Here is a 21,895-nt window from a genome sequence, read left to right as displayed (position 1 = left end):
CCACACTTCCATTTCCGGTTATAGACCCAAAAGAATTGAAAGCAGGCTCTCAAAGAGATATATGCATAATGAGGTTCACAATGACATTATTCACAATAGCCAAAAGGCAAAAGTAACCCAAGTGCACATCAACAGATGACCAGATAGGGGCGCCTGGGTGGCTCAGTCAGTTAAGTGTCCGACTTCGGCTCAGGGCATGATCTCACGATCCGTGAGTTCGAGCCCCGCGTTGGGCTCTGTGTTGACAGCTCAGAGCCTGGAGCCCATCTCAGATTCTGTGTTTCCCTCTCTCTCTGCCCCTCCCCTGTTCATGCTCTGTCTCTCTCTGTCTCAAAAATAAATAAACGTTTAAAAAAAAATAGATGACCAGATAAACAAAAATATGGTATGATGGAATATTATTCAGTCTTTAAAGGGAAGCAAATTAAAAAAAAAATTTTTTTTACATTTATTTATTTTTGATAGAGAGAGACAGAAGTCAGGGAGGGGCAGAGAGAGAAGGAGACACAGAATCCAAAGCAGGCTCCAGGCTCTGAGCTGTCAGCACAGAGCCCGACGCGGGGCTCGAACTCACAAACTGCGAGATCGTGATCTGAGCCGAAGTTGGACGTTTAACCGACTGAGCCACCCAGATGCCCCATAAGGGAAGCAAATTTTAACCCATGCTACAACATGGGTGAACCTTAAAGATACTATGCTAAGTGTAAGAAGCCAGTCACAAAAGGGTAAGCACTGATTGCACTTACATGAGTACCTACAGAAGTCAAATTTATAAATTTTTGTTTTAATGTGTATTTATTTTTGAGAGAGAGAGACAGAGTATGAGTAGGAGAGGGGCAGAGAGAGAGAGAGAGAGAGAGGGAGACACAGAATCTGAAACAGGCTCCAGGCTCCAGGCTCCGAGCTGTCAGCACAGAGCCCGATGTGGGACTCGAACTCACGAACCACGAGATCATGACCCGAGCCCAAGTTGGACATTTAACCGATTGAGCCACCCAGGCTCCCCTTTTTGAAAAATTTTTTTAATGTTTATTTATTTTTGAGAGAGAGAGAGACAGAGTATGAGTGGGACAGAGAGAGAGAGAGAGAGAGAGAGACAGAATCTGAAATAGTAGAAGTCAAATTTATAAAGAAGAAAGGATAATGGTGGCTGCCAGGGGCTGGAGGGCAGCGGAGGGAATGCGAAATTATTGCTTAATGGGAAGTGTTTCTCTCTGGAATGATGTAAAAGTTCTGGAGATAAATACTAGTGATGGTTGTGCACAATGGGAATGTACTTAATGCCACTGAAATACACATTTAACAATGGTATATCTTCTATTATGTTTATTGCAGCACAAAAAAATTGCAGGTAATCTTATAATAAGGGTTTCGGATACAGTCATTTAAAGAGCAGAGGTTGTTGTGTATCCTGTCTGATAAAGTAACACAAAAAGTTCTCTGTAAGTATGACATGTATCACATTGACGTTAGATGCAGAGAGAGGTATTATATAATCTAAATATGTTCTGATTTCTACATTGCAACCTAGGGCAATAAAAACAGAAACTTAAAAATTATTGATTCATTGTGGCGGCTGGGGGGCTCAGTTGGTTAAGCGTAGGGCTTTGGCGCAGGTCATACATGGTTTTGTGGTTTGTGAGTTTGAGCCCCATATCGGGTTCGCTGCTCTCGGCATGCGGAGCCTGCCTTGGATCCTCTGTACTAACCAACCCCCCCCCGCCTCTCTTTCTCTCCCTCTCTCTCTCTCTCTCCTTCTCTCAAAAATAAATAAACATTTAAAAAAAATATTGACTTATTGATTCCCATACTTATATTGTGAAAGCATTAGAAACATGAAGGCAAAATACCCAGAATTAAACATATTTTTCCAGAATAATCAGTAGCTAGAAGAAAATGTATTAACAGGAAGAAGTACATTTGTTTCCAGAGAGAATTCTCAGAAACATTTCTAAGCTTCAGATTGTATTGAACTATTTCTGGGAATGTTGCCTTCAAAGATTTATCCGGAAAGGCCTCTGGGCCGGTGAGGAAATGTGTTCAGGGACAGAAAAGGCAGACAGATAATTGATCAATAAAACTTTTCTCAAAAAGTAACATAGGGGGCACCTGGGTGGCTCAGTAGGTTGAGCCACTCGGGTCATGATCTCATGGTTCATGAATTCGAGCCCCGCGTATCAGGCTCTCTGCTCTCAACACACAGCCTGTTTCAGATTCCCTGTCTCCCCCTCTCTCTGCCCCTCTCCAGCTTGTGCTTGCTCGCTCTGTCTCTCTCTCTCAAAAATAAAAATAAACATTAAAACAATTTTTTAAAAAGTAACACAGAATTCCTTCATGGCAATATTTACAATTTGTCATTACTATTGTTATGTTTTGTTTACCTCTTTACTGTCACACCAGAATACGAGCTCCATGAAGATACAGATCTTACCAAAATCACCATGCATCACTGTGTATACAACAAAATCTAGCATAAAGTATCTATATATACTTGCTGAATGAATAATTGAGTTTTACATCTAACAGTACCTAACACAGTACCTTATGCGTGGTAGATAATAATAATCAGTAGTTGTTGATCGGATTACGTATGCAAAAAACCAGACGTTAGTTGAGGTAGAAGTTTAGGATGGCACAATAAAACCCACCGGGACCTCAAGGAATAGGTATTGTTTTTTACTTAGGACACCAGTGATTGTGAGATAAGTAATTAGTTTAGGAAGTTTTAAGAAAGAAAACATTTTGCTGATTAAGTTGTGACCCACCATTAATTGTGATATATACACCTTGATTACGGAGATTTTAAGAATGTGAAAAATGTGCTTCTCAAAATGTAAAAAATATAGTATATAACACAGACTTTTTCCAAAGTCTTGTTTTAATGTGTTGTTTTTCCATGGTAATCTTGAACTGAAAAGGACCTTAACAGGCATTAGTCTAAATTTTCATACGTACTAAGGCAAATACGTACTTATAGAATGATGGGGATGAAATCAAGGTCCATACAAACCCAGTTATGCTTAAGGAGCATTTGAGCTGAGGCAGAAGGTCAGATTCCAAGCACACGTTCTTATTGTGAGAAGGAAACAGGAAGAAACAGGAGAAGGGAAGGATAAAGGGATACTGGCAGGAATATTGATCAAATTTATCTTCTAAAGATCACCTTGTATGCAGTGACAGGTGGGTCCCAAAGAGGACACAGAGCCCCAGCCAGGGGGCTACTGCGGACTTCCCAGTTAGCCATACTGGTAACTTGGACTAGGATGGGTGGATTGGGAAGGAGTACACAGATTCAGGAGATACTGTAGTGGCAACATGGATAGGATTTAGTGATGCATTAAACTGTTTCCAACCATCCTTTAAAATCGTTTGGCAAAGACTGATAGTGATACATGCCTCTGATTCTAAGTTTAAACAATAGCACACGTGAGGAAACATTCCATTATGTCTTAAAACATATATTTGACTTAAAGTTTATTCGGGTTGGCAGAAATAGTAAGGTTCCTATATTTCTGAAGATATTATACATTTAATTAATTCATTTTTAAATAATGGACTTCCTAGTGCCAGAGTTTCCAGTTTCAGATTGGCATAAAATGATAAAGGTATGCTGTTTCTAGAAGGGCCTGGTTTCAGGGGCCATTGAGAAGTTAGGGGAAGACACCTGCCCTCCCAAATCTGTCGTTTGTGTGTGACATGACATGCTGTGGTGATCAGGGCTGAGCTGGAGAAACTTCTGAATGGATCCATAGGCAAATTCTCATTGTGCTGTAGATTCTCAATCCATCTTTTTTTTTATATTCTCCAAAGGGCTAACAGAAAAAATAACAGCAAACTTCACACTGGAGGTTTTAATTAAAACTGGAAGGTCTTTGAACTATTATTATAAAAGGTAGAGAAGGCAAATGCCTTGAGGGTTTTACCTGCATCACAAGCTGTGTATGCCTTTGTTCCTTTCTCTTGCATCACACACTCTCCTATTGTATGTTGACCTAGATTATGAATGGATATAAAGGTCAAGGGTAAACCGAAGTAAAGTGAGTAAAATTACTATTGTATGTGTGTGTGTTTTAAGAGCAAGATACTCAAGAAGAAGAAAAAAATTCCTAGCATCGTTCCTACTGCGTATAAAACAATGCAGCAATTAAAAACAAGGGCAACTTTATATTTTATAATATTCATGTGTATGCATAGTACTTACATAGGACGTAGGAAATGCTAGTGGCAATAACTTCAGTGACGTCTCATGGAGGGGGGTGAAGTTTCAAAGACACAACAGAAGCAAGATCTGCAACTCTAAGGTTCTAGTGGTGGGACAGAGAGAAAGCTTGTAATTGAACCCTCCAACTCTTGCTAGAAGCTCATTCCACAGAAGGCTTTGCTAGAGATCCATATCACAGGGATAGTCTACAATTGCATTTTCGACTTTCTTTTTCCCTGATTATACTCTATCTTTAAGATTTAGGAATGTGGCTTTTACCTCACTCCTCTTTCTTTCCCCTCACTTAGTTTTTATTCTTTGCTTACAAAGAAGACTAAATATATTTGACCATTAGATCCTACTTAGGCTGCTTTTAAAGGGGATTCACCTCTCTGCTCTCTAACGATCTGGTATGGATTAAATCGTATCCTCAAAAAGGATATGTTGAAATCCTAACCGCCAGCACCTATGGATGGGACCTTATTTGGAAATAGGGCTGTTACGGGATGTAATTAGTTAAGGTGAGGTAATACCACCCCAGGGCAAGCTGGTGTCCTTGTAAGAAGAAAAGAGACACAGACACAGCCACACAAGGGAAGAACGCCATACGAGGCAGAGATTGAAGCATGCGGCTGCTAGCCAAGGAATGCCAAGGGTGGCCAGCAAACCACCAGAGGCTAGAAGAAATGAAAGATTCTCTGCTGCAAGCTGGTCCTGCCAACACCTTAATGTCCGACGTCCAGACTCCAGAACTGTGAGATAGTACGTTTCTGCTGTTTTAAGCAACGCAGTTTGTGGTCCTTGTTAACGCAGCCCTAGGAAATTAACAAACCACCCATCTATCCATTCATCCCTGCCTCCATCCATCCATTCATCGACCTATTCATTCAAACAACATTTATGTAGCACTTGCTGTGTACTAGGCGCTGTATACTGCACAGGAGTTTCGAGGGAACAAAGATGAGAAGGAAACCATCTCTGGTTCTAAGAGCTTTTAATCCCAGGAGACAAGAAACTTGGGGGACGCAGAGGGGAGGGACTCTCTCTCCGTGGCACGTGCAGATGGCAGGGTGCTGGTCATGGGAGTCTTAGCAGGAAAGAAACTTGAAGAGGGAGTAGATGATTCTGGGCAAAAACAAAACAAAAACAAAACCCAAAACAAAACAAAAACCCCATTTCCAGATATAAGAATATAGAATGCAACGTTGAAAGGGAATTTGCAGGTTATTCTGTCTAACCTGTTAGCTCTACATAACGAAACCGAGGCCCTTACAGGTTGTGATTGGTGTCGCATCACACAGCCAGGGGCCAGGCCAGGACCAGTATTACTGTGGGCCATGCACAGGGCAAGTGCTTTCCCTGCACTGACTCCCTTATTCCTCACCTCAGACCTCCTTTTACAAACAAGGAATCGTAAGGTGCAGAGATGTAAGGTGACCGGCCAGAGTAAAGTGGATTGTCTATTAAATGGCCGACCTTGGATCAGAGCTGGCTTCAGAGCCTCAGGTCCCTGTCCTGTGCGACAATTGCACAGGTTTTTAGAAATTCCAGATCTCGTTCTCTCTCCACCGTCCCACGTTGGCTTACAATAATTTATACAATGTCACATTAAAGCCAGACAGTTCCCTGTAATGTAAATGAAAACTACTGGAAAGAGGTCAGGATTAAAAATATAATTGTGCCTTTAGGCCTCACATACTTTTAGCTTCAATAGAATGTGCTGTGCATAAATCACGTGAATGATACATGCAGGAATATTCATGCATTCGTGTAAATATTGAAATTAAATTACCATTTCTATTGTGATTGCAATCATCACAGATATGGATAAGATTTATTTCTCTTTCACATTTTAGAGGGAGGGAAATCTAATGAAAATTATTGTTATACATTGATGTGCGGTGGTTGTGATACCAAGTTGATTTATTCCCGTGAATATTTCCAAACAAATTTAGTTCAAATGCGTATTGATGGTCTTGGAGCTTGTACATAAAAATACAATTTATAGAGATTGAGAAGAACTTTGAATTATTCGACAAATATTGTCATCCTAGGATAAAGGGGTATAGTTTGAAGCTTGAAGAAACAAAGAACGAAAGCAAATAATTCTACTTCGCATAGGAATAGTAAGCTTATGGTTGCATTGTCCCAGGTGGCGAAGGTTATGATGGTGTCACCAAATCCTTGGGCTTTTCATGCTGTGGTCCACCAGTAACTTTGTAAAGCAGGGACAGGGCTGAGATGCTTACCAGAGGCTTGGGAAAACAAATGGGAAGTTGCTGCAGGGAACCTCGGTGCTTAAATATCTCACTTAATCTACCTCATGCGTCTTCTGTTACAGGTGGCTTAGGAGTTGAGACCCTCTCCGGTCTGACAACTGAGTCTATCTTTACCTCTACGAGGTGTGGGTCACTTCAAAGGTATCTACACCCTTGAGACCTACCTTTCTAGACTCCGTTTCCTGAAGACTAACCTCTTTCATGTGTTCCACATGTAGGACATGACTATACCTTCTAGGGTGAATTAGGACTTCCCCACAGGGCTAGGGGATATTCCTAGGCAGGGGCATTCGTTATATTCTACAGGGATACGGGTGCAAACCCCCCACAATTACATAAACGAGTCACACAGCCAGGCATGCCTGTGGTGGGGAGTGCCTTTCCCTACAAGGAGGGTCAGATTTTCTCGCAACTTCCATTTGTTCAGCAGGATCGGGAACTGGAGGAAGTCACCATGGCTCTTCCTTAGGCATCACTTAAGAGTTTCAGGTCACAGAATTTGTGCCTACTTCTGTATTTCTTCACTGAACTCTCACGGAAACCGTAAACAGCAGGCATATCTTTTGGCTACAAGACACATAACTGATTTTCATTCCTAGCTTAAAGAAATCAGCCTCTTCACTTACGGCTGTACCATATAAGAAGCCAGCTCTCTTATCTGAGTTAAAAATGATTTTCCTGTTCTATCATCGATCTAGTGACTTTGTTTGTAGTATCTTTTCCCAACAGAGGTTTTATATATCCCTATATTTTTTTTTGGTATTACCTTCTAGGTTTCCAGCCTTGAATAATAAGTTCGTCCTCACTGCTGGATTGTATGGGTACAACTTCATGGAATTTCCTGCAGTATTTTAATTATTTTATTAATTATAGGTACATCTTGTATGCCTCTGGCATGAATTTTTGTCTATGCCTAAGTTAGCACACTTTTATTTTCTAGCCACGTATGCCAACGCCATTTGTTAATAATCGATTTCTCCCACTCAATTAAACTTTTCGCACATAGTGATTCTCATTTGCTGATGCAATTTTTCCTCCTCGCTCTATCGCACTGACCCCCTTTCCCTCCTTACACCAACGCCCTCTTGTCCCGGTGGCAGTAGCTTTACTGTGTGTGCGAATACCTGGTCCGGTGCAGCCGGCAGGTGCCTCCTCAGGCCTTCCTCACGGAGAGCTTGCCATTCAGCTGTGAGGAGCTGACCGGAAGGCACTGCTAGGGCCCGGCCCTTTCTGCCCAGGGGAGGGACTCGACCAATGGCATCGTTTTTTGCTCAAGAGCTCTCCACTGGGTTGGCCGGGCCTCTGTCACGGCTGCATGGCAGGGGTGGCTCCTCCTGGCTCTTGCCTTTCACGGGTGTCAGATCTGACCGGGCGCCTGAGTCTTCTCCTGTCCAGTCCTGCTTCCTACCCTTCAGAGGCCGTCCTCCCCCTCCTCAAATTAACCTCTTCAACTCTTAGCTCTGGCTCTGCGGCTGCTTTTCAAGGACTCGCGCTGACACCTAAGGCTGATTCTCCTTATCCGCAGCTGCAACCCCATCGCCTTCTCTTGGCTAGCATTCGTCTTTTATTCTTCCAGGTAAACATTATTAGTATATAGTATTACAGAATTATCTCCATAAAAATAATAGGTTTGGGGGGCACCTCAGTGGCTCAGTGGGTTAAGCAACCTACTCTTGGTTTCAGCCCAGGTCATGATCTCATGGTTGGGGGGTTCAAGCCCTGCATCGGGCTCAATGCTAGCAGTGCAGAGCCTGCTTGGGATTCTCTCCCCGCCCTCTCTCTCTCTCCTAAAAATAAATAAACATTAATTTTTTTTAAAGTATTAGAATAAGGATGAAAGCATTAACAAATTCAGTTTGGAAGCCAGGACTTATCCCTCTGCTCTCTTCCACCATTCCCACCAGTTCTAACAAGAGGAAAGGAAGCAGGGTGCAGGCAAAGGGCAAGTTCAGATTGTATTTCCTTCACTTAATAGCCAAGTGACCTTGCAAAACTTACCTTTGTGTTTCCAAGCCTCCCTTCTGTAGTATCCAGAGTAACAACGATGTTGCCTTTCACACTTGTTCTCCATCAGACGAGCATGCATCCAGCTCACCCGGAGGGGTCTTCAGTTTAGGTTTTGAACCCAAAACCCAGGTGCCCAGGTCCCAACTTGGGAGGGGGCCTTGGTGCTCAGGTGGTTGTGATATGGACTCTTTTCAGTCAGGGAGGCCAAAGTTCTGCTGCAGCAGCGAGAGGATTCCGAATTTCGTACATCTTAACACATAAAAGTGTATTTCTTCCTCACGTTACGTGTCCCGTGTGGGTTGTAATGGAGAGAGGGTCTCTGCTTCACAGTCGTTCAGGCCTCAGGATCACATGGGCTCCATTGTCTGGAACACTCCCATTACCACAGCAGAGTCTTTACTTTCCTGCATAATAGGGTAACTACTGCACATATAGGGCCCTTTAAATTTAAATTCGTTAGAACAAAATAAAATTGAAGTCGGCCATAGAAGCCATACTTCAAAGGTCTGAAGCCACATGCTGTTCGTGGCTCCTCAGTGGGACAGCCAAGGTGTGAAAGATTTCCATCACCGCAGAGAGCTCTATTGGACCAGGCTGGTCCAGTATACGGTTGATCTCCTTTCCCTTGTGTGCCCAAATTCTAGCCTTATACCCCTCCCTTCAGCCTCTGCGTGCAGAGAAATGCTCTGACAATGGTGCCAGCCATTGTTCCGAAGCTTTCCATGAGGAAGGGCGTTTGCAAGCTAGACATTCTTACGGCAGAGCACGTAGGAATGGTGCTGGAGGAAGATGTGGGCTATATTTCAGATCAGCAAAGCCAGTGATAAAGGGATGGACCGGGAAAGAATAGGTGTGCGTGAAAAAGCATCCCGGGAAAGACTGGTGCGTCAAAAAGGGAATATCAACTGGTTGTAAAGGCAAACGTGTAAGGATCGTATTAGGATTGAATAAGCTGAGAAGGCAGGGAGGACTGACTTCACATGCTTTTAGAAATAGTCTTGTGCAGAGTAACCTCCATCTCTACTGAAAATAGAATAAGTGATGGGATTAAATTTACGAATGAGGAATTTCATTTATGCATAGGGTAGGATGTTTCAGGAATGAAAAGTCCCTAGTTGAAAATACTCATCTATAGTATGGTAAAATGGAAGCTGTATTCTATTTTTATAGAAAGCAGACTGCTATACTCCGTATTAGTACTCCGTGCTCTGTAATACTTGAAAATGTCGGACAGATGTAAAATTTCACTACATGGTCTCTCAATGCCTCTTCTAAGATTGTGATTCTATTGGGGTGTCCGTTGCATATCCAGTGGCCTATGAGTTTGTGATTTCTTAGGACAATGATTCTCAACGAACTTTCAGTCAAACTGTTCTCCTAATAATACTGAGATGTTATTTACCCTTTTTACAGTGTGGACATTTGCACTGAAGGTGCAAAAACAATGGTGGCTGAAACTGCTGGCCGTTTAGAGCAAGCCCAGGTAGTGGGGGAAAACTCTCCCAGCAGTCATGTTATTCAACACAATGCACTTGTAGTGAAAGAAAGAAAGAAAGAAAGAAAGAAAGAAAGAGAAGAAGGGAGGAAGGAAGAAGGGAGGAAGGGAAGAGAGATAGAGTAATGAAGAAAGATGCCTTTTATAGAGCAATAAAAATCATTAATTTTATTTGATCTCAACCCTTAATACGTCTTTTAGTAGTTTGATGGTGAGATTGGAAGTACCTAAGAGCATTTTTGCTGCCTACCAATATATGATATTTGCCCTGAGGAAAAGCACCTGTGTGGCCATTTGAGTTGCAAAGCAAACTAACTGGTTTATGCTTTGGGATATGATTCATCAAGAGACAAACCACACTTACTCAGACTTGGGTTTTGGCAGACATTTTCCCAAAGACAAATGAAAAGAGCTGGCCACTTCAAGGAAAACGACTTCAAGTGAAATTGTTTTTGCCAGTGATGAAATTTAGGCTTTCGAGTTAAAATGAGAGTCATAGAAAACTTGTCTTTGCCACTGTAAACTTTTCAGCTCTGTAGCTTAAAGATTTCGAGTATTATAATATTAGTGAATATACTAATGAAAGAGATTTTTTGGTATTGTATAATGAAATATATCCACTTAAAAGATCTGCATAACCCAGTGAACCAATATTTTCCAAATGACCAATGCATAATATTAAAATCATAAATTAAGTCAGAAGTGGAAGATACAAGCCAATGTACTATGATATAAAAGAACATAAGAAGTATGATGATACGGCTTTAGATTCTACATATATCGCTTGTGGAGTTTTGGTGTCGTATTAAGAATGTCCAGGGGTACCTGGGTGGCTCAGTCGGTTAAAATGTCCAACTCTCGATTTTGGCTCAGGTCATGATTTCATGGTTCATGGGGTTGAGCCCCATGTTGGGCTCTGCCCTGACAGCATGGAGCCTACTTGGGACTCTCTCCCTCCCTCTCTCTCTACCCCTCTCTTGCTCATGTACATGCTCTCTTTCAAAATAAATAAATAAACGTTAAAAAAAGAATGTCCAAAATTTTATAAGAATACCACAAAAATACATCTGTGTGAGGCTTGATTTTCTTCGTATTCTTCAACCAAAGTAATATACTGCGACAGATTGAATGCAAAAGCAGATAAGAAAATTCACCTGTTTTCCCATTAATCTAGACATTAAGGACAGCTTTAAAAATGTAAAACAATCCCACTATTCTTACTGAATTTTTCTGGTTTTGGAAAATAGAGCTATTTTTAGTAAAAAATATGCTATTTATGCTGACATATGTTTATCATTTTTAAATGAAATATTTTAACACTTCTTTTAAATATATAATAACATAAATACTGGTAGATATAATTGAGAAAACATCTCTTGTTGGGTTCTTAAATAGTTTGAAGAGTATGAAGAAGTCATAAAAGCAAAACATTTGAGAACCACTTGCTTAGGACTAACTTTGAATTTGACTGAACACCATGGACAATTCCAATAGCACTAGAAGCACCCAAGGTCTAAGTCCAAGTACACAGAATTGCAGAATTCCACGTATTCACTCTATACACCTTAAGTCACTGCAGGCCACGAATTTTTTTTCAGAGAGTTTTAGAGAAATCTTTCAGAGCTGAACGTAGGCAATATTTATTGTTCTTGATCTCTTCCTTAAAAGTACATTACATTTTTGAAATTTAAAATATCTCATTAAAACGATCTGAAATAAACTGCCAGAAGGACACGTATTACATGATAGGGTTTTATTCCTCATAAATATGAATAAAACATAAGAACGTCTTGTTTAAAAGGCTGAGTCATTTAGAAGAACAATTTTTACACACCAGAAAGGAATTATATGAGCAGAGGCATTAATTGCTCTTTAGCTGCTACAAAAGTGTTTCAAGGGTAAGTTTTCTTGTTGTATAAACTCTATAAGTGTTTTCTATCTATATATAGAGAGTGTATATCTATATATATATAGTGATAGATATATAAGTGTATTCTTATATATATACTATATATATACTATATAGATATAGATATACTATATAGTATATATATATAGATATACTATACATATAGTATATATATGTATATACTATATATATATAGTATATATATAGTATATCTATATCTATATATAGTGATAGATATATAAGTGTATTCTATCACTTATAGTAGGTGCTTAGTTTAATAAACTTAAAGTCCCTGTCACTTTGTAAGTATGTGACATGAAACAACACGCACAGCGATTTGACAGGACAGTTGCTAAATATAAAGTCAGGCACGATAATCAAAGCATCTAAAAAGAACTACATCAGTAAGCTTTCTTCCAAACTCTGCAGGCTGCTAAGAGTATGCAGTTACTCCCAGATTACAAATGGTTTGTGAGCATCCTCTCTTTTTTTTTTTATTTTTTTATTTTTTTATTTTATTTTTTTTTAATTTTTTTTCAACGTTTTTTATTTATTTTTGGGACAGAGAGAGACAGGGCATGAACGGGGGAGGGGCAGAGAGAGAGGGAGACACAGAATCGGAAACAGGCTCCAGGCTCCGAGCCATCAGCCCAGAGCCTGACGCGGGGCTCGAACTCACGGACCGTGAGATCGTGACCTGGCTGAAGTCGGACGCTTAACCGACTGCGCCACCCAGGCGCCCCTCCTCTCTTTTTTTTTAAGTAATAATATTCTACTTCATTGAATTTACTATACAATATTTTAAGGATTACCCAATACTGTTAGATAAGATGTATATTGGAAATTTCCAAATGTCACTATGTAATTACAACCCCAAGTTACATCTATGTCTGTTCTTTGAATTACTAATGAAACTAATCTTTGGTACCCCAGACCAGAAAGATAAAAAATGAAATATGGATCTGATTGATCAATTTTATTATAAAAGATGTTTTCCTATGTTGATAACTGTTAACTTTGGGAGACTGTAATAGCCATCAAATTATATTTACACGTGAGTGAGCAGAATGATGTCAACATGGAACGTGTAAATATCTAAATATCGGCTTTTACGACAATTCTAACGTGGAAGCTTCAAAGAGACACAGACTTTGGAGAGGAATGACCAACTATACTGATGTCATTTCCTTTGGGATTTTCTCTATGTTTTTTTGAGGGTTTCTCTTTAGTCTTTGGAAAGACATGAATATAATAGGGAAAAAGGGTTGTCATAATTAGATTTTATATTTAAATTTTTTTAACGTTTATTTATTTATTTATTTATTTAATTTTAATTTTTTTTTTTTTTTTTACAGTTTATTTACTTTTGAGACAGAGAGAGACAGAGCATGAACGGGGGAGGGTCAGAGAGAGAGGGAGACACAGAATCGGAAACAGGCTCCAGGCTCTGAGCTGTCAGCACAGAGCCTGACGCGGGGCTCGAACTCACGGACCGCGAGATCATGACCTGAGCCGAAGTCGGCCGCTTAACCGACTGAGCCACCCAGGCGCCCCAACGTTTATTTATTTTTGAGACAGAGAGAGACAGAGCATGAACTGGGGAGGGTCAGAGAGAGGGAGACACAGAATCTGAAACAGGCTCCAGGCTCTGAGCTGTCAGCACAGAACCCGACGCGGGGCTCGAACTCACGGACCGCGAGATCATGACCTGAGCCGAAGTCGGCCGCCCAACCGACTGAACCACCCAGGCGCCCCTAGATTTTATAGTTAAAAAATTCTTATTTTTAATTGATGTATCGTTAACATGCAACATTATAATTAGTTTCAGGTATACAGTTTAACGATTTGACAATTGCACACATTACAAAATGCTCACTCCAAATGTAGTTACCCCCTTTTGCCATATAAAGTTATTATAATATTCTTGACTGTATTTCCTATACTTCCCTTTCATTCCTCTGATGCATTTATTTCATTTGGAAGTTTGTGCCTCTTCATCTCCTTCACCTGTTTTTTAACCACATTTCACCGAAAGAATCAAATCTCACCTTGAATGTTTACTAAATAATGTTCACAATCACTCCCTAAATCATAGTTTGTGGAACTAGAAACTAGAGTTTGTGGAACAGTCTGTAAGGATTTTGCATCTGTGGTCTGTGTGTATCACTGTGCTAAGTCTTGCTGGCCATTAGAGTATGTATTGAATACATGATCCTAATCTGCATGAAACCTGGATCGAGCTGAGCAGTGGGTGAAAAACACAGCATCACAGAATACAGACAACTTACAAAGTCACTTGGTTCTGGTGAGAATTCAGACAAGGAAGAAATCAGTTTGGACTACTGAAATTGTTGGGTAAACTTGACAGACAGGAGAGTCTGAGTTTCACAAACAATGTGGAAATTCATGGCAATGTGGAAGTAGATAGGATATCATCTCCGGCCCCTGAAAACTTAAAGAGTCTGGTAGGAAAGAAAGGTACAAAGCAATGCCTTCGATACGATGCTGTGCCTCTAACAGCAGGGGAATGCAAAGGAGCACTTTGTTTGGAGTGTTAGCCACGAACAGTTGGCCACGATGCCTGGATGAAGCTCTGAAGAATGAGTAAAAGTTAACCTGATAAAGAAAGTGGGCAGAGGCTCCATGCAGAGGGAGTAACGAGAAGAAAGTCATAGAGCTGTGAGGTGGCAATCAGTCTGTGGAGAACATAAATTATTTACTCTGGAATAAAGGTAGGCAAAAGGCGGGGCCAGGTCTGAATCTTGTTGTGCAGATAGGTGGTCATGGGCAGTGGGTCAGTGAGGAACTGGGGTCGAACTGGACATGGATCTGGGGCAGGGCCAGAGAAGCAAGCCTTTGGAGGATGACAGGGGCTCTTGGTCTCCTAACCTCTCCTTCTCCTAGGCACACATCTCCAGGCAGACTAAAGGTCTTGCTGGTATGCACAGAAAGGACCACATGGAGGAGGACCCAGGAGTGATTTCTGCAGGTGGGATAAGTGCAAATGCAGAGAGCACTGCCTGAGTCTGTGTGTCCCCAGGATGAGGATATGGCTGAACCCATGTCAGAGCCTAATGCTCTCACCCGTACTTGAGAATTAACAGAGCAAGCTAAGGCTGTGGCATAGGAAAATTATCTCATTTCAATAACGTCAAGGCTCAAGAATTATGGTTTGATTGTTTAAACTTGGGTTCAGGGCTTAGGGTTGTTTAACCTCAGATTCAATGTTCCTGGGATATATGTAAAATTAAAATCTGGAACGGAAACACTTAAGGTCCCTACGTACCTTCCTTTGGCTCCGTCTATGGATTCTGCAGAGCACAGCTTCCCAGTTGGTGAACTGTGGCACCGAGGAATAATACAAACGGGCCAAAAGGAGCGTTGTGAAATGCTGATTCTTCTCATCTATCATCTGTGGCCTGCATTATTGCAAAGACCCCCTAACTGTCCTCTCTGTTGCGATCCTTGCCCCTCTGTAGTCTATGACAATTAACGTTGTGTCATCTCGACTGGCCAAGGGATGCCCAGATAGCTTGTAAAATATTAGTTTCTGGTGTGTCTATACAGGTGCTTCTGGAAGAGATTAGCGTCTGATTTAGTGGACTGAGTGAGGAGGTCTGCCCTCACCGATGGGGTGGGCATCCCCTAGTGCAGGGGGGTCCCGAACAGAAAAAAAGGTGAAGGAAAGGTGACTTCCCTCTTTTCTTGAGCTGAAACATCCACCGTCTCCTGCCTTTGGACATCAGAGCTCCTGGTTCTCAGTCTTTTGACCTCAGAGCTCAGTTATACCATCAACTCCCCTAGTTGTCAGGCCTTGGTACTTAGAGAAGGACACCACAGCTTTTTTGGTTTTTCAGCTTGCAGGTGGCAGGCTGTTGTGGGACTTCTAGGCCTCCATAACTGTGTGAGCCAATTCCCATAAATTTCCTCATATACATATATGAGCATATATGTATGTGTATATATATATATCTATATCTATCTATCTATATATCTATATCTATATATCTATATCTATATATATCTATATCTATCTCCATATGTCTTATTGGTTCTGGTTCTCTGGGGAACCCTATTACAGAGTCTATCCTCAACACAGAGGATAAAGTCATCTTTTCAATCATATATGTTTTATCCCTCCTGTGCTATCAAACCTGCCTTCTCAATCTCACTTAGAGGAAGTCCTCACAGTGGCCAGTAGAGCTCCCTATCATCTGACCTCTGTTACCTGTCCCGTTTCATATCACACGATTGCCTGCCGTGGTTATTTTGCTCAGTGCACCACGGCCACCATGTTGTTTCTTAAACCAGCTGGTGACATTCTTTATCTCCACTTTGCATATGCTTCTGACTCCCGCCTGGAGTGCTCTTCTCCCACAGAGCCACCTGACTCATTCCCTCATCTCCTCCAGGTCTTTGTTCAGATATCATATTTTTGGTGAGGTCTTCCCTGACCACGCTATTCAAAATTGGCCAGCACTACCATTGCTAAAGACAACCCTAATGTTTACTTTAGTTTGTTTATAGTTTGTCTCCCCTGACCAGAATGTGAACTCCACGGTGGCAGGGATGTTTTGTTGTTGTTGTTGTTGTTGTTGTTATTATTCATTGCTGAATCACTACTACCTAGAGAACTTGATAAAGAATAAGAGCTCGATAACAGTGTTTTTGTATGAATGAATACGCAAATAAATTTTGACATAATGGAATAAAAACTTCAACTGGATTTAAAATCCATTATCAGAAGAATTTAAAAATTACATTTGTAAAAAAAAAAAAAAAAAAATTACATTTGTCAGTAGGAGAGCTGTTGTGGTATTTAAATATAACAAGGCCTTATAAATTTAGAATGATTATAAAGTCAATGGCTTCTATATTTTTATTACCTTGTTATTTAAAAATAACACCAAGAGAGACCATCAGAATTTGAATAAGTCATCATCAAAATTTCTTGTGGAGGAATCATATGGAAACATTTCAGGCATTAAAAGCAGATACTAAAAACATATGCTCATGTAAAGACTATGGGAAACTTATCATAAACATTGAAAATATATTAAAAATATTATTTAAAAATCACATTTATCTTAAGGTACTGTCTGTATATTTACTCATAATTATATAAGGGAAAACCATTCTTTTTCTCACACAGCCTAACATACACCCCCAAATCCTCCCACTTTACCCCATTTGCCATGCAAAATTATGACTTACTATGTATGTTATTAAGTAAATAAGGGTGGCAAGTTCTGGTCTAGAGGGCTCACCATGAACCAATATTCCAAAGTGTGAATGTGGGCTTGAGGGATGGGGACCCGCTGTGTCTACACTCTAGGCTATGGGTGAGTTGTGAAGTCTCTACTGTTGATGCTGAAAAGGTGGGTAGGTTCTCAGCGTGAGTTGCCTTGAATGTCACAATGACGTATGGCCTTTAATTTATAGGGACGGAGCAAATAGTGGCAAATTTGTTCATGAAATATTAGACCACATCTATGGCATTTCACAGGCCAAATGATACAGCCACATACTCACAGTGGTCATGATTTGCTAGAATACGAGTTTTTACTCATGGGTCTCACCCTTTCATATGCAAGCCCTGATCCACCCTCTGCCCTTTTCTATACTGCATCACCTCCTGCACCAAAATCAACTTGCTAGAGATAACTGTCTCCTTAATTTGTCAAGCAGGCCTTGATCACAGCCTGTTTTAATTTGGAGGGGCAGGTATACAGAAGGCCAAAGCTACTTGCTCTTCTTGAGAAGAGTATGAGAAGATCCGGTTGGGGGAGGAAGCTGTTCATATAAATTCTGCTGTGACTGTCAACGTTCCTGATTATTTTGTTTCAGAAAAGAAGAGGTTCTTCTGAGTGGAGCCCATGCCTTCGTGGTCAGGACATTAGTTGGTGTTCCAGTCACGGCGAAGGAAAGGAGGTGAAGAGAAAGAGTTATATAAATCTCAGCAGCACTGAAGACATTCTGTGATTCCCAACACTTGTGGGTGATTTGAGTTATCACCCCTGGGTGCAAAGAGTCTGCAGGCATCATACTGTCGAGGGCCTACTATAGAGGATGACCAGACCTGTTGTCCATCTAAAAGACTTGAAAAGGGGCGCCTGGGTGGCGCAGTCGGTTAAGCATCCGACTTCAGCCAGGTCACGATCTCGCGGTCCGTGAGTTCGAGCCCCGCGTCAGGCTCTGGGCTGATGGCTCGGAGCCTGGAGCCTGTTTCCGATTCTGTGTCTCCCTCTCTCTCTGCCCCTCCCCCGTTCATGCTCTGTCTCTCTCTGTCCCAAAAATAAATAAAAAAAAAAAAAAAAACGTTGAAAAAAAAAAAAAATAAAATAAAAGACTTGAAAAGTTTCCAGAAAAGAGTAGGAGCTGGTGATGTTTAGGCTGAGCACTCCTGATGACGGACAGCACGCCCCACAGGGGTGCTGGCGGTCATGTGATCAAGCTGATTAAAAGCTGGCTGACAGTAACCCTGAAACATGGAGGGTGGTCTCAGAGCATATATAAAATCTAAGTCAAAACCTCAATTTCGAGTAGATAGAGCATACAATGACCTGGAAAATGGATCTGAAGATTCAGGTCCCGGGTCATACAGAAAGATCTGGAAGGAGGGTGATGGTTCTCTGGGTCCCACCAGGTGTAGAGCTGGTTGGATTCTCCCCACAGTGCCCCCATGCCCTTGATTCAGCTCAGGTGGGCCCTTATTTCTGTCTAGGAATCAGGATCAGATCTTATCCAACTTCTGCACTCATTTCAGTGGTTTGCTAAACATATATGTATCAGGTATTGTACTAGCTGCTGGGAATACAAAACATAATGTAGTTTGTCTTTGCTTGAAAAGTCACCGGCTGCTGGGATTATAGATTGCTGGGATTATAGATTATGGATTATAGATTGCTGACAGGGAACCATGGTGGATCCCACCAGGGGAGTTGTAGCAGTGGGGGGAGTCCTGGGAAGGAATTCACTCGGGCTTCACTTTGAAGAGAGGTATTCTGAGCAGGATCTTGGCCACCTTAACTTGGGTGAGCTTGCCAAGATGTGGATTTGAGGCTTCCTATAAGCACAGCCATGGTCACTGTTCATATCCAGGCTGAGGGCCGCAGACTTAAGCTGAACCCTGGCAACTGGAACCGTGAGGTTTGCTGATCAATAGATTCTTTCCATTTGTGCTCTTCAAGATGTCATCAGAGTTGAGCCACACTTGCTGAGTAGTATTCCAGAGATAATTATTTAAATATAGCCCAATAGCTGAGGCTAATGAAAAAATTCACCTTAAAGTCACCATGAGGTACTCTGAAAGTCTGAGCTCTATGGAAGGCCAGACGTGGATGAGAAGTTGGGCAGCACCTGACGTCTAGTCAGGAGGCAGCAAGCTTGGTGTCCAAAACCGCCTTGGGCCGTTGGCTTCTCCATCCTCAAGGACAACTCCTCTGAAATCAAACTAGGTAGCATTCCCCCAAATAAATTCAAGCCTGACAAAACCGTTGAAAGCAGAGCAAAATGATCCCTGAAATATAGCAATGTCTTGCAACATTGCAGCGAATACACTGGAAAGTGAAATACGATTCTGACAACATTTAAATATAGAACGCATGTGATATTTGCATGGGCTAAACCTGGCTCAGACAGAAGACACCCTAAGGAGGCTCTAAAATCTAGTACTAGTATTTTCTCTTCTCTGAGTTAGGAAAAGGAATTACAACATTATTTGGATTACTCTTCATAGGCAAAGTTATATATCCTTAAAATGTACTAGTATGCTAAGTGTATGCATTCAGGATATAGTGTGGAAATGCACACGGACTCTCTCGGTGTAAAAAGGAATCACAATTGTACATACACAATAACCGCATGCAAAATGAAGACGTTGATAGTAGGACAACTAAATTTTTAAATTTTAGTAGACAAGGGGGGAAAAAACCCCACTGCATTTGGGTGAGCGGTCTTATCCGCCCTGATCTCATTCCCGGAACCAGCCGGATAATCCTGGTCTGCAGTCTGAAGTATGTGCCTGTTCCCACCTCCTTCCACTCCACCCAGCAGTGGGTGGGTTTTACATCTCTTAGCAACAGCGCAGGAAGAGTGTTTCCACTTTAAATTAATTAATATGCTACATCAATCCGGTGCTGCTCTTGGTATGAGTTAATGTCAAATAGAGTTTGCTGATGCGGCAGGGAAACCACTGACTCCACCGAAACAGCAGGACCTCTGAGCGACGTTTGCCGCATACACACCAAAGGCTGCACGGTGTTCATGGTGGGGACGGTTTCTTTGGCAATCCACCTAACAAAAGTAAGGAAAGTCTGGCCTCGTTAGTACCTCCTTTGTATTCGAGCATATTATTTCAGAAGGGAGGGAGATGTTTTACCCCTGTTATCTTGTTTTGATTCTTTAAATCTCTGTGCATGCTTTGGTTCCTTCGTATTTTATTTGCATGAACATGTTCTAAATTCAATCCAAAGGTGAAGGAACCTTGGACCTGGCTGGGACCTAGGACCGAGAAGCAGGATTTCAGAAAGTTTGAGTCCTCACTGGCGTGGGTATTGTCATAAACCATCACTTGCGGGAAACCAGCTTCACAAAGGAAGCCTACGAGAAGTACATCAAAGATAACGTGAAATCAGTCAAAGGCAGACTTGAAGAACAGAGGCCAGAAAGGGTGAAACCTTCTATGACAGGGGCTGCAGGACAAATTGAGCACATCCTTGCTATTTTTAAAAACTACCAGTCCTTTATTGGTGAAAACATGAATCCGGGAGGCATGGCTGCCCCGCTGGCCTACTGCGAGGAGGGTGTGACCCCATACATGATCTTCTTTAAGGATGGTTTAGAAATGGAAAAATGTTGACGAATTTGGCTATTAACTTTGGACGTTATCACCTGTCGTCACAGCTGGCCGCTGCTCATTCACACAACACCAGGACTGAAGACGGATGGGACTGACGTCATCTTGAGCTCTTCATTTATTCTGACTTTGCTTTATCTGGAGCGGAGGCATCGTTTCTAAGAAAACGTGCCATGCAGGTTGTTTAAAAATAAAATGCATTTAAACTCAAAAAACCTCTTTACCGTCAAGGTAAAGAAGGACCTTTGAGATGTTGTGGTATCATTTAGAAGGGACAGATTACAGGGTGAGCCCAGAGCTGGGATAATTGAGCTGTAAAGCTCAATTGAGCTGAAAAGACAAGGCTGCCATTAGTACGGGGACAGCGGCGTGCAAATAGGCACATACGTGTGTTCTGATTTATTTGGGATATTCTTACCTGCGGCAAATTACCCCCAGACACGCCCAGAGACAACCTGAGCTCTGCTTCAGCCCTGTTTGGGACATATTCAGCCGATCAGGTGGCTTCTCATCACCCCGCCTCCCACCCGGAGCCCCGCAAGTCACGCTTATTTATAAAACGTCTGAAATCCAGAACACACCTGTTCCAGAAAAACAAAATTACACAGAAGTTCTGGAGCAAGTAGGTGAGCCCACAGAAGCTTGAAGGTAACTGCTGTGGGATCAAGTATTAACAGGGCCAGGCAGAGCAAACCATCGCACGGAAGGACGTTTCTGTGAAAAAAATCCCGCTGAGAGATGCCAGGAGTGGGCCGTGCCCATGGGAATGGCAGCGGAGAGTTCTGGAGCTACACGAGCCGGCCGGTGGGAGTGAAAATCCCTTTGTGGGGCGAGACCAGCCGAGGAGGGGTTGGGAAGCAGTGCCTCTTACCTTCAAAGGGTTTGAATTTGCCTCTGGGCTCGGTGAGGAGTCGGACGTACGATAAATGAGCATCACCTACTTGGGAGAGGGGAGAGAAGGCGGCATAGAGTTGCTCTCCTTGGCCAAACACGGAATTCATCAGGTCTGAGTGTCGCAAGCAGAAAGAAGTCATCGCTTACAAGACGCTGGGCGCTACCTGAAGCGCTTAACGCTTAACTGGTTCTCACGGCGCACGTGAACTTGCCATTTCTGTCGGTCCGGGCTGGTCAAATATCGCCATTTTGA

At 41.9% G+C, this 21,895-nt stretch overlaps 1 protein-coding gene across 1 annotated transcript; it reads left to right on the top strand.

The window, feature by feature from the left end:
* Positions 1 to 17,198: 17,198 nt before the first annotated feature.
* On the top strand, positions 17,199 to 20,751 carry LOC145712959 (translationally-controlled tumor protein-like). The gene is made up of 3 exons (XM_081790581.1): positions 17,199 to 17,233; positions 17,739 to 17,822; positions 20,478 to 20,751. Exons 1-3 carry the CDS (start codon positions 17,199 to 17,201, stop codon positions 20,749 to 20,751), a joined length of 393 nt encoding a protein of 130 aa, XP_081646707.1.
* Positions 20,752 to 21,895: the final 1,144 nt, after the last annotated feature.

The sequence above is a fragment of the Panthera onca genome, chromosome D3 (assembly GCF_046562875.1).
Source record: "Panthera onca isolate mPanOnc1 chromosome D3, mPanOnc1 haplotype 2, whole genome shotgun sequence".
Lineage (NCBI taxonomy): Eukaryota > Metazoa > Chordata > Mammalia > Carnivora > Felidae > Panthera > Panthera onca.
This window is presented reverse-complemented; position numbering and strand designations above follow the sequence as displayed.

What these genes read in the sequence shown, in the direction of transcription:
- LOC145712959 (XM_081790581.1), top strand. Translation starts at nt 17,199, where the DNA reads ATGGGGACCCGCTGTGTCTACACTCTAGGCTATGG. An exon ending in GTCTACACTCTAGGCTATGG is followed by an intron (nt 17,234 to 17,738) that starts GTGAGTTGTGAA and finishes ATTTTGTTTCAG; the next exon opens with AAAAGAAGAGGTTCTTCTGA. An exon ending in GTCACGGCGAAGGAAAGGAG is followed by an intron (nt 17,823 to 20,477) that starts GTGAAGAGAAAG and finishes GCGGGAAACCAG; the next exon opens with CTTCACAAAGGAAGCCTACG.